The sequence below is a fragment of the Neopsephotus bourkii genome, unplaced genomic scaffold, assembly GCF_033783945.1.
Source record: "Neopsephotus bourkii isolate Nb327-2 ecotype Australia unplaced genomic scaffold, CSIRO-AGI_Nbou_v1 NB_1589, whole genome shotgun sequence".
Lineage (NCBI taxonomy): Eukaryota > Metazoa > Chordata > Aves > Psittaciformes > Psittacidae > Neopsephotus > Neopsephotus bourkii.
In genome coordinates, this window is record NW_026902065.1 from 6,394,756 (window position 1) to 6,413,239 (window position 18,484).

General features: G+C 38.3%; 1 protein-coding gene across 5 annotated transcripts in view; it reads left to right on the plus strand.

Annotated features, from left to right (window-relative positions):
- DGKI (diacylglycerol kinase iota) overlaps positions 1–18,484 on the plus strand; it is a 208,261-nt gene that overhangs the window by 115,599 nt on the left and 74,178 nt on the right. For all 5 annotated transcript variants that reach the window (XM_061372000.1, XM_061372002.1, XM_061372001.1 and 2 more), the window contains 5 exons: positions 3,905–3,960; positions 4,713–4,775; positions 4,997–5,070; positions 6,383–6,494; positions 8,764–8,963. In XM_061372000.1, the coding sequence (XP_061227984.1) occupies positions 3,905–3,960; positions 4,713–4,775; positions 4,997–5,070; positions 6,383–6,494; positions 8,764–8,963 (505 nt within the window). The remainder of the gene's footprint in view (positions 1–3,904; positions 3,961–4,712; positions 4,776–4,996; positions 5,071–6,382; positions 6,495–8,763; positions 8,964–18,484) is intronic.

Genomic DNA, 18,484 nt, shown 5'->3' on the forward strand with positions numbered 1-18,484 from the left:
GTAATAGAAACTTTTTTATGTCCTTAGCCTTGGGAATGGGCATTTATTTTATGAATTACAAACAGGGTTCCACTTAACATCTTATTCTTGCAATTTAGAAGGAAATATGGAACATAAAAACCTAGGGTACACACAACTGGAAAGGAAGAGATTGTACTATGAATTTCCAAGTGACTTAATGTTTTTAGAATGAAAAAAAGGGCAAGGAAAAATAGCATTCACTGGAGCAAAAGAGCTAAAAGGGGAGCTCTTCAAAATTATGTATACCAAGTACAGTTATAAAAGAAGTTGATGCTAATGTAGAAGTGTCAGAGTAAGAGCAAAAAGAAAAACAAATGTAAGTCAGGTGCAAGTGTGGAGGTGGAGGGAGGAGAAAATCTGCAAGACTGTGGAAGTAGCAGGAGGATAATTGCGTTCTCAAACTGAACAGCTGTTACCCATGTATGAATATAGCATAATATCATTAGATTTGGTACAGACCCAAAGCGTGTCTTTGCAAGTGAAAGGTTTTAATGTCCACAAAACTGTCAGGAATTTGAGCTGTTGTAGCATCTTCTTTGTCCCCTTGCCGATGGCAGTTATATCACCCCAAACAGATCCAAATGTGGCTTAACAGGTGGGTTTTGGACTGATGGGAACTATAGTTCAGGAAAGCATGCTTATATAAACAGACCCTGTTCAATTGCTTGTGTTCAGCTTTTGGTTATTTCGTCTTCATATGCAGGTATTTTTTCTGGATCAGCCTCTCTTCATTTTCACACTATCAGTGTCATTTCAAGATGAAAAAGTAGCACTCTAATGCCATGCTAAATAAAGAGCAGGGTATATGATGGAATGAGCTAATGAATATTTTATAATGTTTAAGACTGCTTCAAGCTTAGGAATCATAATGAAGGGCCACAAAAGGGCACAGGAATGAAATGATGACAGCTGCATGCATTTTCTTATGAATGCATATCAGTATGCATTGCTAATGTGACTGTGAAAATACTGTATAGATGAAATGCATGGCTACTTACTCACTTACTGGAGACATTATTTAATAATGAACTTATGGAGGCCTATAAAGAATAGATGTTATTCCAGAGATGCCAGTGTTTTAAACATTTACATGGGTAAAAAAAAAATACTTGGCAGAGCAAGCTATGTTCCTGTGAGTGGGTATGTGTGGCCAGGAGCTTTTCATAGCCCTAGGGTCTACTCTTACAAGTCATTACTGCTGGTCTTTCTTACCTTCTCAAATACTATAATATACAAAGCGAGTTCTATGTATTTTAGGAGAGAAAAGCTTATAGCCTGGAAGGTGTTACTGGTGTGTGGGTTTTATTGTTTTTCATGTGGAATTGGGGTTGTTCAGCCTGGAGAAAGGAAGGCTCTGTGAAGACCTTATTGCAGCTTTTGTATACTTAAAGGGGGCTTATAAGAAAGATGGGGACAGTCTTTTTAGTAGGGCCTGTTGTGATAGGACAAGGAGTAACGGCTTTAAAATAAAAGAAGGTATAGTAGGACTAGACACAAGGAAGAATTTTTGTTTGTGACGGGTGTAGTGAATCACTGGCACAGGTTGCCTGGAGAGGTGGTAGATGTCCCATCCCTGCCAACATTCAAAGTCAGGTTGGACAGGGCTTTGAATAACCTGATCTAGTTGAAGGCGTCCCTGATCACTGCAGGGGGGGGGGTTGGACTAGATGACTTTTAAAAGTCATTTCCAAACAAAACTACTCCGTGATTCTATGAATTAAGCAGTGCAAAACAGCTTCCGATCTCATTTGCAATTCATGAGAATTCAGGGAAACTTCAGCAAAACTTAAAGCACTTTCACAGCTGTAGCACTTGGTCCATTAAGATAAGTGGTTGTATGCAGTTGCGTATGTTGAGCTGTTGTAATCAGATATAGTATTAAAACAAACAAACACCATGCCCCCATTGCCCTGCTAAACCAAATGAGATGAAATTCAACTCTCAGCCTGTCATGAAACTTTAACCAATATAGATTGGTCAATTGGAATAAGCAGGGATTGTGATATTTCAGAGGAACCTATACATTAACGTGACCTTTTCCATGGCAACCTTTATACTTTTTTTATGACTAATCAGGTTGTGCCTTGAGGATTGGCTCAAAGCTGAACATATTTAGCTCTGCTTCTTCAGGAAGTGTTCTGGGTAGAAACTCTTTCCAGTTTTATCCCTTGTTATCCTTATGCTTTGGTGGAGCAGGGAAGATGGAGTTTACTTTATCCCTGTTGAGATGCTGTTTGATCCCTTGGCATACAGGATTGTTCACTTGCAGGGCACTTACTCCCCTACACACACCCACAGTCTAACATGTTTCATTTCCTAATCCCTGGGTGGCTTGAGAGTGATGAGGATGGAGTGAGCCTTGGATATGCAGTCAGTGATTTACTTCTACAATTAAAGTTGCACTCTAATCAACTTTAGGCTCTATTCCACATCACAGAAAGACTTCCTTCTCCCTACTCATGCTCATCTACTATGTCAAAAGTAAATTCAGTGTGTTGAAGGACTGCTGAGTCCCTGACCTCAGAAAGGCTCCTTTTCTGCTCTAAGATAGGGTTTTGGTTCAGGTCAGTATTTGTTGTATTTTTCCATATAAAAGCCAGTGCTCTGGTGGCTGTTGCCCAGAGCCATCAGGGATAGCCACATCAGTGAATGTGCAGCACTGAGCCTTCAGGATCCTCCTGCCTCTTACATGGGGTGTTGAGACATTTTGTGAATAACTGTCAGCTCACGAAGTGAGATGAGATTTACTTATGAAGTTAAATTAATTGTTTCAAGAACAGGTGGCTCTTGACTATGTTCCAGGCTCACCTGTGACACAGCAAATGGATGATACAGTAGCAAGGTAAACAATCAAACAAGAAACATAAAGTAACTCTTACAATGGAGCCTCATACTGTGAGATGTAGTGACTTCAAGGAGAACTAGATGCATTGTTCTAAGTGATCATTTGAGAAGCAGTAATTTGGAAGTGTTCACACCAGTGTGATATTTCAGCCAGAAGAACAATCTTGATAGTCAGATGATTTCACTGACTAGAGAATAGTTTTCCCTAGAGAATAGTTTGACTAAACAAGGGTATGTGGTTGCTACTGCTACTGAATATGGTGTCAGAAGGGCTGCTTCTGAAATCTCTGCATGCCACAGACTAGGAAAACAGTTTCCAAGAAGGAGCAAGAGTCACCTGTATTCTGGGAAATGTGCCTTATACTGGGAGATTAAAGGAGCTCCATTTAGCTTATTGGAAAGAAGGCTAAGAGGCAATTTAATCACTGCCTATAAGTATTTACTCAAGGAGAAGATATCTGATAGTTGAGGGCCCTTTAATCTGGCAGAGAAATATAATAAAGTTTAGCAGTTGGCAATGAAAGTCTGAAAAGTTCAAGATGACAAAAAAACTCCACATTTATTTCAACAGTGAGAATAATTAACCATTAGATGTGCATTATTACTAGACTATTAAAATTCTCCATCTCTTGGAGGTGCTTTACTCCTGCTTCAAAGCATGGGTGTTTCATGGATTTCTAATAACTCTTGGAGGTCTGTTCTGTGCTGACAGAAACAGAAGTCTCACAAATGATACTGAGGGATCAAAGGTGAATAGTTTGAGAGATGCTAAATACACGGATTATATTCTTCTTACCTCTATGTCAAATTTATATTTTCACTCTACAGGAAAAGGGAAGAATATCAATATAAATGTTTTGAGAGCTGATAGCAGATAATGGAACAGATGGGGGTGTCTGTGCCCCCAGAAAAAATGTATTTATGTTTTCAGAGTGATGTGTGCTAAAAGCAGTGTAGTGCTAGCAGGGAATGTGAAGGTACAATGGGATCTACTTGTTTTATTAGGGTGTATTTATTTTTCCTTTTTATCCTTTCACAGAAGCAAATCCAGAGAAATTCAACAGCCGATTTAGAAATAAAATGTTTTATGCAGGGGTGAGTTGTGATTCGTCTTACAGAATGATGCTTAGTTGGTCGGATGTTTTCTTAAGTACATTTCCCCTTCCTTTCTCACATCACAAGCCCATGCCAATTCATTTTGCCTGTTGCAATTTAAAGTGGACACGTACTGCTTCTGTCAATGCCACACATGTGTCTGTTGAAAAGTGCCTGAAGCACTGTTTCTTTACAGAGCTTAGCAAGTGAGAGACATGCCACTTCTTTGGACATAGTACCAGTTATGCCTTGGTCTATCTGCTTCTGGCTCATAAGATTCTCAGCAAGCCAGTCTCCCTTTTTTAGGGTTTGGGAAGCACACTGTGATTTACTTTCCTAGAGAAATTCCCTAAGTGTTGGCTTGTATCTTTGTAGCTTTGAGGAGTAGTCTTGGATATATGGTCACAGGGAGTGGAAGTCTGAGATCAGGTATTTTGAGTGATTAATTTTCATAATTAATGATGAAAATGAAATAAAATTACCCATTTCTGCATTTAGGATGTACATTGACAAAACTTTATTCTAAAATGCAGTTGAGAGAAACACTGGTTTCATAATGCATGCTGTATAATATCTTTCTGGATGATGACTCCCACTGTACTCATGTACCTTCAATATAGAAACAAATACGTGAGCAAGAATTTACATCAAAATAATGGCATTTTGGTAATTAGCTCTGTGGTGGAATGAGAAATAAGGAAAGAGAAGACAGAAAGTGCTAATGAAAATTCCTGCACTTGTTTCTGTTGCAGGCAGCCTTTACAGACTTTCTGCAAAGAAGCTCAAGAGATTTATCCAAGCATGTTAAAGTTGTGGTAAGTATAAGAAATTGTGTCCTAATATTGTGGGAAGAGGGAAGGAATGGAGAGAGAGTGAGGTGAGAGTTTAATGGCTCTGTTACTTTTCAGTTTTGAGCATGACATTTGCAACACATTCCAAGGAAAGTCTTGGGAAAGTTGTTACAAAGCAGCAACACTTCTCTTGTCTGTGGCTCCATTCAGCAATTTCTCTGTGCTCTGTCACTTTGGCTTTGTAGTGTGATGGTACAGACCTGACTCCAAAGATCCAGGAGCTGAAGTTCCAGTGTATAGTGTTTTTAAACATACCCAGGTAAGTTCAAGACAGATGCTTGCTTGCTTACAAGTTACTCTAGACTGGGTCAATGTGCTGGAAGTGTATTGCCACTGTGCTGCCAACTTGAGAGCTAGCTGCCTATAACACTTTTAGTTAGCAAAGTTGAATATTGTGATACAGAGATAGTAGAAGTGATTGGTAAACAAACTTTCAAAAGTTGTGCACTAACCTACAAACAAGATAGTAAATATACCTGTGCTTTTGCTTAATCAGAAGCAAAGTGTGGAAAAAGGGCTGGAAAGCAGGGAAGGCAGGAGGGGAAGAATCAGTAATTTTCTAGTAAAGGAACACTGAGCTGTTGAAAGACATGATGTTTTTTAGCATGTTAGAAGGTGTCCTAAATAAGAAATATAGGTGTATTTTTAAAAGTTGTCCATCTCCTGAAATCTAGAGCATAGTCTCAAAACTGTTTTTGACTGTGTATCCCTATCAGTAAAATATTTATTAGCACCATCCCAATATATGTATATTTATTTATAAAAACTGTACTAATATATTACATACATTATAAAACAACACAAAAGATTAAGAAAAGATGTAATAAAAATGGAACAAGCACTATTTTATTGTTTTTCTTATTTATTAAAAGTACAAACACTATTTTCTTCACCCTAATTGTCTTGTCAATTATACTTTTTTTCTCACACACCTTGTGGTATGTTCATTCTGCTTTGGAGACCACTGCTTTAGACAACCTACCACTTTGCTCCACATGAAGTCCCAAGCATTTGACCTTTTTAGCCCTGCACTTCCCTCCAGTCCCCCTGCAGGCTTCTATTGGCTTGGTGTTGCCTCTCCAAAGTTCCCCATTCTATCACTCTCAGATCACTTTTGCATCTGTTCTTTAATGGTAGAGAGAGAAGAAATAAAGCTCCAAGGCTGGAGACGTGGCTGCAACCCCATGCCTGCCTAGCAGAGGGGCTAATCAGCTTTCTGGCTCAACAGCTCATCTACAGAAAGCAAAGCAAGCTGGGAGAAAATAATTGCTGCTGCTGTTACCTATTTTCTTTTTTTTCCCCATTTTCCTCTCAAAGAGGAACATGCTAAAATTATGATGGATACATTCATGGATGTTGTGCCAGCTTGGAAACAAGAGGCAGGTTTTCCCCTTTGTCCAGCCCTTGTCACATAGCTTTTAATTGTCCCTGAATCGAATCCTGGAATGGATATCTGGATAATTCTGGAGGATATCAGAACAGGCTAAGTCAGGTTATAGTCAGGTTGCTAGTCAGGACACCTCAGGGCAAACTTCTTTCTCAAATCTTGCTTTCCAAACCTCTTTCTGTAGGTATTGTGCTGGCACAATGCCCTGGGGAAACCCTGGAGATCACAGAGACTTTGAGCCTCAGCGCCATGATGATGGCTACATTGAAGTCATTGGGTTCACCATGGCCTCACTGGTGAGTATATCGCACATGCTTTCAGGCACAGTGAGTTCTGTGGGCTGTGCTATGGAGTGCAAGCCACCATGATTCCATGTATTCAGCCAAGGCCAAAAACATGCTCTGCTGTTAAATGACGGAGACAAATTGTAGTTTTCTAACAAAAGAAGTGTTATTTAAGAATAAAAATGTATTTGCAAAATATGGCTAATTTGCATGTGCATTGCTCCCAAGTTAAATAGCAGGATTATTACAGAAAAAATAGCATGCAGGCATGTTGTTATTGTGGCAATGTTCTATGATCACGTAATTACTGCTGTTTATTTTTAGTTTTTGTATATTTCAATCTATGAATTAAAAGGTTAGGGTTTGGTTTTTTTAAAAATATTTCTGACAAAAATGTTTTCTCTCCTTTTTGTTCTGCTACAGAAAGAAAATTCAACTAACAATTTTGTCAGTGCACTTTCTGTCAATGCTGTCCTTAAAGTGGATTTAAAGCTGAGTTACCATAAAGCAATCTCACTGTAAATACCCTAGTGTCCTATCACAGTGGTCAACCACAGTGACCATCTCTTCAGAGGGTGATTAAGGGCAGTCAGAGAGTTGATATTTATACTTGCCTATCATTCATCTATTAAAGGCCCTGCATATTGAACTTAGTGTAGTCAGCAGAAGGCACATAATTGAGCCTCCTGGCAGGTTGTATAGATCATGTTTAAGTCCATACTTCTAGGCCTTTGTTGCCACTATATCTTGTGTGGACTAAGTTAAAATCAACATGGATAAGCCTGTTTTCACTAAACTCACACACTGATTTGTTGTGTGACCTGACCTCAAAGCATATCACTTTCAATTAATACCCATGACAATGTTTTTTCTTTCCTCAAAGAGAAATTAAGACAAATCTAATCTTCAAAGTAAGCAAAAGTAAACGTTGGTCTTTATCAGCAATCTTGACCTCTCTTTTTTGTTGAATTTAGTGGATTAAGGAAATAACCCACGAGTAAGAAAAAATTTTGTTAGCTTAGTAGATCTTGTGGAATGAACCTTTATTACTTCATTTGTGAAGATTCTAGTGTATTCTTTGAAAATGCTGGCAAATGTACTATTTAGCATGTACCAGCTGGCAGTTTTCAGTTGGAAGCTTTTTTAGGTTTGCCACTAATGTTGACTCTAAGTACTTGCAGTGGCTTGAGTGATCTCAAAAGCTAATAACAAGTTTAATTGGGACTGATTTAAGTAGTAGGGCCCTTTGAGCTGCTGTTTAAAGGAAACTCAGCTCAGAATTGAGGGTCTACAAGTCTACACTGGCTGTGGTGCTGAGGAACCACTGTAACCCTAGACTATTAATGTAATTCTAACTCACTCTATATGTCTTCCAGATGTGCTTGGTCATAACCAGAAAGGTCTGTGAGACCAAGAAAGAGAGGCACTTTATAAGAAGTATTTATTATGAATATTATTGATCATATTATCAGTTGATCCATTATATTAAGCACAGAGAGCAGGATTAAGGTCTTGTATTTAGGCTGTTCCCTGTTAATAAAGGATTTTTTTTCCGCATCTGGTTGGGAAATGGGAGTTAATACTCACATAATAGTCCTACTAATTAAAAAAATACATTTCTGCTCAAACATGTCTGCCTACAACTTGAAGGATCTGCTCATTGCTCTCCTTGTTTCATTTCTTCCAAATGAATTCTTGAACATTTATTTGTTTTAATGAAGTCCTTCTGCTTGCTCTTTTCAGCCTCTCTAATCTTGGGGTTGAGTTGCTGTGTAAGCTTTCATGATAATGATTTTAAATTCATCTAATTCACATTAAGGACTCTGTTCTGTTCAGGAAGGGAAAACCATTTTTCTGTCTTGCAGATGTACTTGATTAGGGTTCTTGTTTTAAGGAGCAAATTATTAGTAACATTACTGTTAGTGAAAAAACCAAAAAAACTAACCAAAACAAATCAAAACCTTTAAGAATGAACACAGGTATTGATTTGTGCATGCACATGTGTGTGTATATGTGATGAGATGCGCAGTGTGTATGGTTAGATATGTTTGCTGCCCACCACTTTTCTTTGTGAAATTTTCAGCACTACTTTACAAATCTGAAGTGAAAATACATTCATTGTGCTTTGTTAGAATGTTTCATGCATGGAACACTGTATAATGGATGTTGTCAGTAGAACTGCATTTTGGATTTATTAGCTGCCTCAACTATTTGTTCTGAGGTATTTTTTCTTTTCTTTCCTGTTTGTTGAACTGTTTGCTTATTTTCTGTTCTTTTGCAGGCTGCGCTCCAGGTTGGTGGTCATGGAGAGAGGTTGCATCAGTGCCGCGAGGTGACACTTTTAACATATAAGTCTATCCCCATGCAAGTGGATGGTGAACCGTGTCGATTGGCTCCCTCACTCATTCGGATCTCCTTAAGGAACCAAGCCAACATGGTGCAAAAGAGCAAGAGGAGAACATCTATGCCTTTGCTGAATGAGTGAGTTGGATATGTGCATGTCCTAATGGCAGGAGGCCTGTTTGTGGCAGCATATTCAGTCACGGATTTTGCATGTACTGGACTTGCAGTGCATTTAATGAAAAAAAATAAATTGCTCTCTCTGATCTCTGAACTCCCTTTCCACTGTATTGTAAATACCTGATTTTCTTTTATTCTTTTATCTTCTGGGTTACACTCTGTCTTGCTTTTAGAAAGGTGTTGTACGTTTCAGTTATCTATTGACAGAGGTTTGTGCGGGCTCAATAGTCTGCCTCTTAGCTTCTGGCAGTCCTGCATATGTATGTTATTTGCCCTGGAAGTTCTTTTGATTCATTTTCTCAACTTTATTGATCTGCATTTTAAGCTCCATTGGAGACCCCGTAACAAATTGTCGAAATCTAGTTTGTCCCTTATACAAAGGTACTGAACTACAGACCTAAAGTGGTCAAGGATCCTCATTTCATTCAAACATCCATGCACCGTTCTAATTTTTCTGGGAAGGTAGGTGTAGATGTAATGGTGAGGCAAGGTTTATGATGAGATATAATGTCTTTTATTGGACTAACTTATGTACCTGGAAAAAACAGGAAAGGTCTCAGGCTCACTTCAGGTTGCCTGTGTCTTTCAACAGTATTGTTTAGTGGAAGGTATTGCTTCGCTTCAGACTCTGACTCCAGCCCTTTAGAGCTTCTTGTCACCTACTGATTGTCAATTTGTGCAATCAAAGCCTCCCTGGTTGCTTTCAGTGCCTTCCTTTTCAATTTAGCACTCTGTTCTCTTACTGAGACTAATGCTTTAAGTTTCGGTAAAGTCCATATCTCTAATGTGCAATTCCTATTTTCCTGGAAAATACATAAGGTATATTATCTCTCTTGAGCCATGAAGAATAGCAGACATTTGCCTGCGGGCAGCAATGCCCAATTTCATCCAACCACAATGACTTAATCATTTGCGAAAGCCAGAATTAAGCAGAGAGCAATCCTGGGGCTTCTTTTGCTACACTGAGGGACACTAACACAAATATAAGAAGAAAATTTCTAGTGTTTCAATCTGATTATTAGCATGGTTAGGCTTGGATTTTGAGGTCTGAATTTAAAATGTGGTAGGGAAATACAGATTCATAGTATATGCCAGTTGTCAAAAGGATATTTTTCTGGTTTAGCTTGATTTAAATGTGCTATAGCAGACTATGCTGCTATCAGAGTCCTTTGATTTAGCTACAGACCTTCATTTTGGGAAAATACAAATGATCTGCTGGGAACTGTAGTCTCATCTTCATGTATTGGAAATGTTATGTGTGTATATTTATTTCTACGTCTACATATGTTTGTGTGTGTACTTTGCTTTCAAGTGTTAAAGGAGAAGGATAGAGAGGAGTTGAATCTCCTGGTGTGATGGAAAGTAAATCACATGTTAAAGGTTAAACTCTAGGAATCATTTGAGTATTGTAAGAAGTTCATTCAACATGATGCTGATTTGCCGCGTTTCACAAGAGAGAACATTTTTTATTACATATGTTTATCTACATTTCTTAACTTGATATCTGGAATGTATCTCCCTGTTCCATTGAAATCTCCCAGAAAGCCTTATGTCTGATTAAATATGATAGATTGCTCTGTTACAACTGTCGCTTGAACGTTAGACGTGTGAGATTAGTAAGTGGGTCTGGAGCTATCCGTAATTGTTAGACAGCTGTTCTTGAGCTCCTTGCCAGTAAAGTGATTAAAAAATTATCTGTGTCACAGTAACACAGAGCTGCTATTATTGTTGGCATTGATATTTTTGCTAGATAAGGAGAACAGTAGGATTGCTTTTTGGAGTTTCAGCTAGCACACTATCATTAGTAGAAAAAGACTTAATTTGAAGAAGTCTTACACTGGTTTTCTATCTTTTACCCCTGCCCTCCTTTGTTCTAGAGGTTTTGGGAGAGGGGTTTAGAGAGGATAGTGAGTTTATTGTTTGCCTTGTTGGATGCACTTGAGTTTCTATGGAATAATAGTATCTTAGAATTGAACAGCCCTTATGTAAAGTAGCCAAGCGAGAACAAAGATTTCATGCTTCTCTCACTTGTGAGCAAGAGGGCTTTAGAAACATGGTTCTCTTCCAACTGTAAGAGTTGCCCATCTTCCTAGTTGCTGCTGTTCTTCAAAACCTGTAGATGCTCTGAGAGGACAGTTTTTGTCATAGCTGGGCGAATTATTGGCAATTAATGTTTTATTCAGTTGTTTAATCTTTCACTGCTGAATTGTCTAGAAACAAATTTCTCATATATTAATTGTCCCCAATTATTTATGAACTAGTTGTGGCAACTCATGATGTCTCTTCTTAGCGTTCATCAAACGTTCATTTTTTTTTAGTAATTCCTTTTGGAAAGTTGAGCTGTTTCGATGTGCCATACAGATTGTATGATTACCCTTGTGTAGGTGAAGATGACCTGTTTATGGATTGTGCTTTTCTGATAACTTAAAAAATTTTGATTTGAAACGTAAAGTTGTTAGTTGGTAAATGTTACAGCATTTCTAATTTGTTTCTCATGGAGGTTGTTGGGATGTAAAAGGCAGGCATGAATTCTTCCTCCTCCAATGATGTGTTGTTCTGTGATTGAGATAAGTTACAACCCAATAAAGTTTCTTGAGCCAGAAGCAACTTCTTAGTTGCAAGGAATATATAGGACAAGGCAATGCTGCTCACACTTGGTTATGGATTAAAACAAAGCAGATAGTGGGGTTGTGGGGAAAAAAAATGTGGGTGTCTTTTCTCATATGTCTTTTCTATTTGTACCAGCAAAAGAAAATTTTTGCTACATTCAGGTCAGCAGAAACATACATTTATTTATTATTTTTTTTTTCTGCAGAAAAGTGAATTATGTTCTTATTGTCCTTCCTTTAAAATACTTGCTGGCTAAGTTGTCGTTCCTATTCTTCCCTATTGCTCAAGGTAATATGTGAAAGAGACAACATATAGCTGGTTTTCTGTGATCAAGCCAAGGATGTGGTTCTTATGACCTATAAACAAAATGTACATGGAATAAGAACAATTGTGGCTCAGTTTTTCCAGGAGTCTTTTTCTGATTAAAAACTACAGTTTAATATGCTTCTCAGTAGGTTTCAGTTAATGAACACTTTCTGAACCTCAAGAAACAGTATTCTGATTTCACTGGCTTTTAGTTTTGGTTGAGAAAGAATGTTCCACATAATGGAACAGAAAGAAGAAGGAAGAGCTTATAAATAAAACATTTTCCATATGTTTGAGAAGAGCAAAGAGACCATTTGAGTATAAACAGTAAAGGAGTCTTGGGAGTCACTATATGTAAAATACATGTTTCCCTAAGGTACATGGAAGAAGAATGGAGACAGCAATTTGCCATTGTGGATACAAAATCTTCAGTAAGGGTATTTTACTTTTCTTAAACATTAACTAAAATTGGCTAGTGTTTGGAGACAATTCCATCCAGTCAGATATTGTCTTTGATGTTTGTTGTCATTTCTGGACCTGCTTCCGAAGTATGTTGCCTCGAAATTTTTCAATGCCTGTGAAAAAAAGTCCTGGGGCTCCTTGTCTTCCTTGTATAGCAGTGTGCGTAGTTTCTCATTGGTCCTCATCACTTGTGTCTAGAAAGCTCCTATGTGTCATGTAGCAGTGATTTTCTCCATTTGCATGTCTTCTGTTGCTCCTGGCTTCCTAGTGTGAACTTGGAGTTCTGCATGTGTCTTCATTCAACTTTTATGTGACACATTCCTTTTGTTTCTGTTTAAATGTTGTATGTCTTCTCTTTCTTTCTTCTCTTCTACTCTTTCTCTCTCCCCCACCTCTCTTTTTCCTTGTCTGTCCACACTGTGTGCTGCCTTTCTACTGGCCACTCATTTCCTGCTGCCTATAGTATTCATAAAGTGCAGTCCGTTGACCTGAGGAGAGTCTCAGCTCCCCCTGATTCCTTCACTGTGTGAGTACCTGGCTTTTTCTTACTTTCAAAGTTCACAGACTGGGGTTTTCTTTTCCTGTTACCCTGTGTGTGATTCAGCCACTTCCAGTGACAAATGGGAAGCAGAATTTCAGGTGATGGCATGGTAGGCACATGACAGTGGCCTTACCAGGAAAGACATAATTCCACAGTACTCAAGTAAGATGAGCAGGGCACGTCTGGTGATGGTGATCAGGTTCAGCCAAGAGTCCAGGTTGCCAGACAAATCCACAGCAACAGGCAGGTCTGAAGTTAAGTGCCAGGTGGCACCAGTCCTGGTAACAGTTGCGATAAGACCTTTCTGTCCTTCAGTTTTAGTAAAAAACATACTGTGAACAAACTCAGCCACAAATCATATCTCCAGATGGAGCTGATCCCCAGAGGTGAGATGGAGTCCCCCATCTCAGAGGAGTGGTGTGACACTGGCTGCAGCTGCACTGAAGATGGACCCTCCCCTCTCCACCTTGGCAAGGTCTTGATTGTCAGCAACTTCACTGTACTAACTTGCTAGATAGCAGCTAAATTACTCAAGAGCCTAATGCCTTTATAAAAAACCTAAACAAAAACCGTAGCTTGAGATAATATGTCAACTAAGGCAGTGTAATTTGTCTTAAAAAATGCTGGGTTTACTATTCAAAACTAGTCAAAACCCACATTTTGGTTTGTGTTGGCATCCCTTTTGTCTTGCTTTGCCACTCTTATGATGGAAATCTTTCCAAACGGGTTAGGATTATCAAAGAAATGAATTTGAAATACATGTTGGAAAATATCAGATTTCAGAACTATAAATTCAGGTATTCTGAGCAGATACTTAATTCCAAGAATGATTCCTACTCTATCATGAAAGAAAGCCAGTGGTAAATGTTAAAAGAAAACCCACCAACACTTATCTGTTCTAAAGACTGAGCACATGCAATAGGTGGCTCATAAATGTTCAGCAAACCTGGAGTTACTTGTGAAAACTGGTTAAAGAGCAAATTTCAACTTTGCAGAAAAGGATCTGATGGTCTGGTGGACACCCAGGTGACCATGAATCAGCAAAAAACCATGTGCACTTGTGGCAAAGTAGGATAATACAGTATCCTAGGCTGCATTACGAGTGTTGTCAGTAGATCAAGGGAGATGATCCTTACCCTCTAAAAAGCACTGGTGAGGCTACACCTGGAGTACTGGGTCCAGTTCTGGGCTCCTCAGTACTAGAGAGACATGAATCTACTGGAGAGAGTCCACTAAAGGGTGGTGAAGATGACTGAAGTGCATTCCTCCTATGAGGATAGACTGAGAGATTTGGAAATGTTTAGCTTGGAGAAAGCTCAGGTCAGTCAAACACTTCACCAGTGTCCCAAGGAAGCTCATAAAGAAGACAGGACCAGGTTCTTTTCACCAATACCATGCCACAGGAAAAGAGACAATGGGCACAAATGAAACACAGGTTCTCTGTGAACATCAGGAGAAATGGTTTTTACTGTAAGGGTGACTGAGCACTGGCACAAGGTTGTACAGACACGTTGTGGAATCTCTGTCATTAGAGATACGTAACAGTTGCTTGGATATGGTCCTGGGAAGCCTGCTGTAAGTGTTCCCTCCTTGAGCAGGGGGGTGTACTGCGTGACCCCCTGAGGTCTGTTCCAACCTAAACTATTCTACAATTTTGTGAAATTTCAGAAAGCTTCAAGTTCCTCATTGTTGTTTTACAAACAAGAACAGATTTACAGCTCATTGTGCCTTATCCTGGGGTCTTATTTGCTGTACTCTGCTGAGGAGCAGGAAGTAATAAAGATTACTTCTCTCAGTGATCCAGTAGCTAAACAAGCCTCTAGAAAAAAGATAAGCCTTGTTGCTTGCACAGAACATTAAGCTGTGCTTCTGGGAGAATGGGTATTGAGTTGGGGGATCCCAAGTTGAGGGATATCCCTTGGAAAATGACCTTCAGGTTTTGATATAGTTCATTTGAATGTCCCATTTGATATCAGCTGCCAGGATAAGACAGGGAGAGAGGCAGACTTGTGAGCCCCAAACTAATTTGTAAGTCAAAGATGTTCCGTATCTTGAAATCTGTAAAAATAGATTAAACGTGCTGCTGCGCTGTGTTTGCCAATTAATGAATCTGGCAAATTAAAATAAGAACCCATGAGGTATTAGGGAAATTTGATTTAGATTATGATGGCTTTGAGATTGAAATGTTCTTTTTTTATTATTTTTTTTTTTAACAACATTGAAAAGAGCCTGTGTTCCAGTTAGTACTGAACAGCCGGGCAGATTCTGCTGAGACCTGGTGATGGATACAGCCTATCTCAGATACATCTCAGGTTTTCTGCAGCAGGATATGCATGGGAATTTGGGGCAGCCAAAGGTATTAGGCACATATGGTCTTTGTTGCAGAGACAGTTGAGCTATAGGGTAATCCATTTCAAATGTTTACACAAGATGCTTAACTAAATACAAGTGTGGTATTTTTAATTGAGGCTCTTTTAAAAGGAAGGTAAAGACTTGCATTTTCCAGCTGGATGCGCAGAGATGAGAAGGATGCACAAGGATGCACGTGTGAGAGTACTTTTGTGTAGTGTATAGTTGATGCAAAGGAGTTCTGAGAAAAAATACCATTTGAAAAATAAAGCATAATTAACTTGCATAGCTCCTGTCATCCTTTTACAAGTGGAATAAGCACTGTAGATATGATGTGATTATTTTTTTTTAAGTTTTAATTGCAAAATATGCATAAATTATCAGTTTATTAGTAAATAGTACTCTCTTGTAGAGTTTACAGGGTAATGATTGCAGCAGAGTATGCATATAAAATATGTGTGAATATCAAAAGGATAATAATAAATAAACTTCTGCTTTTAGAGATCCAAATGCCAAACAGAATCAGCTGAATTTGGGTATCGTCTAGAGGTGGAGAGTCTAATACAGAATGTAGGAGACAAGGCTTAAAGGGGAAAGTGTTAGAGAGTGAGCTATTCTTCAAATATGTAGTTAAGGATGAAAATGTTTATGCATATTTATTCCTTTTCACCAATGCATGAATTTCAGGGAACTGAGTCTCATCTTTTCTGTCAGTTTTTCTGGTTTAACATGTGGGCTTCTGTTTAAGTGGGACCATTATTATTGGAGAATCCACTGTGTGAGAGAACTACAGCTAGCATGGAGAAGGAGAAAGATGGCAAAGACCAGCAGGATTCTATCTGGCACTTCAGCCCATTTTATGTTTATGTGTGCGTCTAGCCTTTAGACAGCAAAACACTCAAGCACTTGCAGTGGGAAAGTACAAAAAGGTTCATTACAGTTGGGTTAGCCTGGTTTATCTAGGATAACAGTTATCAAATAGAAGAAAAAAGAATATGTGGTTGAGCTTTTATTTTTAGGGGTAATTTGTAAGTAAAAAGCTTACTAAGAGCTTTGCCTTAAAATAGCAGTGGGCTTTTGTGGAGCACTGATATTTGTCCATCAGAAGTGGCTGGATGATTCCGGTTTGTTGTGGCACTTCTTATGTTTTAAGTACATATATGTTGTCAAAGCCATATTAATTTTTAATGTATCATTTCTAAGCTCTTTGCAATCTCAAAAGTGAGGTAAATTTCTTTTGTCCTCTGGCTGCTGCTTTCCATTTTACAATTGCTCGAAACACTGGTACATTTAATTAATTTTGGATGTTTACTTCTTCTGTAGGAGATAGGTGATTCATTAATCTGTCATTTCAAGTGTGCCTCAGAGGAATGTGATTTTTTTCTAAAGTTTATCTTTTGCGAGGGAGGGGCAATAGAAGATTTCCTTTTCCTTTTCTGCTTATCGAATCATATAAAAATCTATGTGCCTGAAAGCTGGCGCAGGCTGTATGCTATAAGATCCATCAGAAATTTGTTGCTGGATTCTGTAGAGTTGTTGGACTGTTTATTACTATTCTTTTCTTTCTCTATGCAGGCACAAAGCATAAGAAATGGTTCCCAGGTTTCATAAATTATTGATATAGGGATTAGGGCTTGTATAATTTAAAAGTCTACCTTTCCAGTTGAATCAACCTGGTGGCAGGGCAGAAATGTTAGCAGGTTGCTGTGCAGGAGTGTCAAGCCTTAGGCAGGACCCAAACTTGCTGTGCCTGTTTTCTTTCCTGGGTAACTGGAGGCAGGAGCAAGTTTCCTAGGAAAACCAGCTGTGCTCCAAATGAGTTGTCTGGATTCTGGATTGCCTGTTACTGCATGATTAATAGGGGTGAGAGGAGGAAGTCACAGCTTCATCAAAAGCTGAGTATGTTTTCTTAGTGAATGAAGGTAGATCATCTTCTGCTGGGGGTTTCAGAATAGGTAAGCGTGGCTTTGCTTCCGGGGATTTGAACCAGAAGTGGTAGAATGAAAGTGATTAAAAAAAAAAAACAAAACAAAACCAAGCCCTCCTCATTTTTTCCTGTCAAAGCTCTGTGGTTTTAGGTTTGGAAGTTTTGGTTGTTTGTGGGGTTTTTTGAGGGGGTGGTGGTGATAGTAACATTTCTAGAATCCCTAAAATGCTATAGTTCAGGCATAGGAGGGAAACAAAAGCATATCTCTTCTTTGGTAAGCACTTTCTAGCAGGGTGGTGGGTGTTGCTAAAAATGTCTTCACCTTCTAAGACCTACTTTCACTTTCTAAGACCTATCCCAGTAAAAAGTGTGGCTCTGATTCTGATGTGTAACCTGGTGTACCATGGAATGGATATCTTTTCACAGGAAAAAACATAAAAATTAAATTATGATTTATGTTAATGAATGCCTGCAAGTTTTAAGAATTTCCAGAAAGCATGCATTTTACTTTACAATAGGAATAATTCAATATCTAGGTGGTAATATGTATTCTCATAGAAAAGTCAAATGTTGTTTTACTGATAGAAAATAATGCAATTTCTTTGTGCTGTTCAGCCATTTTTCAACTAAAAAAGGAAAGAAAATAATTCTCTATTACTGAAATAATATATTTTTTTAATGAGTAGAATAATTTGGAGCGGACCTCATGACATCTCCGTAAAATCTTTCATAGTTTGTTCCAACTAAATAATGTACATAGCTTTTCTACGAGGCTCATTTGGGTTGTTATTTCATAATTCCTTGAATGTGCACTGCTGGTCCATGCTAATCAAAAGTTCATCAGATGAAATTCAATATGGTAAACTATCCTATCTGTGCTTCTGATTTGAGAAGATTGATATTTAGGTTTGTGTTTAAATGAAACCGTTATAGCTAATCAACATGAATGAACAGAACATTTCAGCTGACCCCAATCTGTATTTATGGTCCCATGGGGTATCTGACCTTTAGGATGCAATTCTGTGGATTGGTGAGTTTGAGGAATGAGGTTCTTAATTAGATTCTTTAGGAGGTAATGGAATTAATTCGTTTATACTTTAAATTACTTTTCATTGACTATGTAATACGCTGTTTTGAAGAATAATAGGTGTAAAAAAAGTTAAATATTTTAGATTGAATTGCAGTTCAGCAATCTCCCCAAGTTTATAAATAAATTATCTGCTGTTCTGTCTGGAAAGCTATTCTTCCTCTCATTATAATTGAGCAAGTTGTTTTATACAGTGTTTA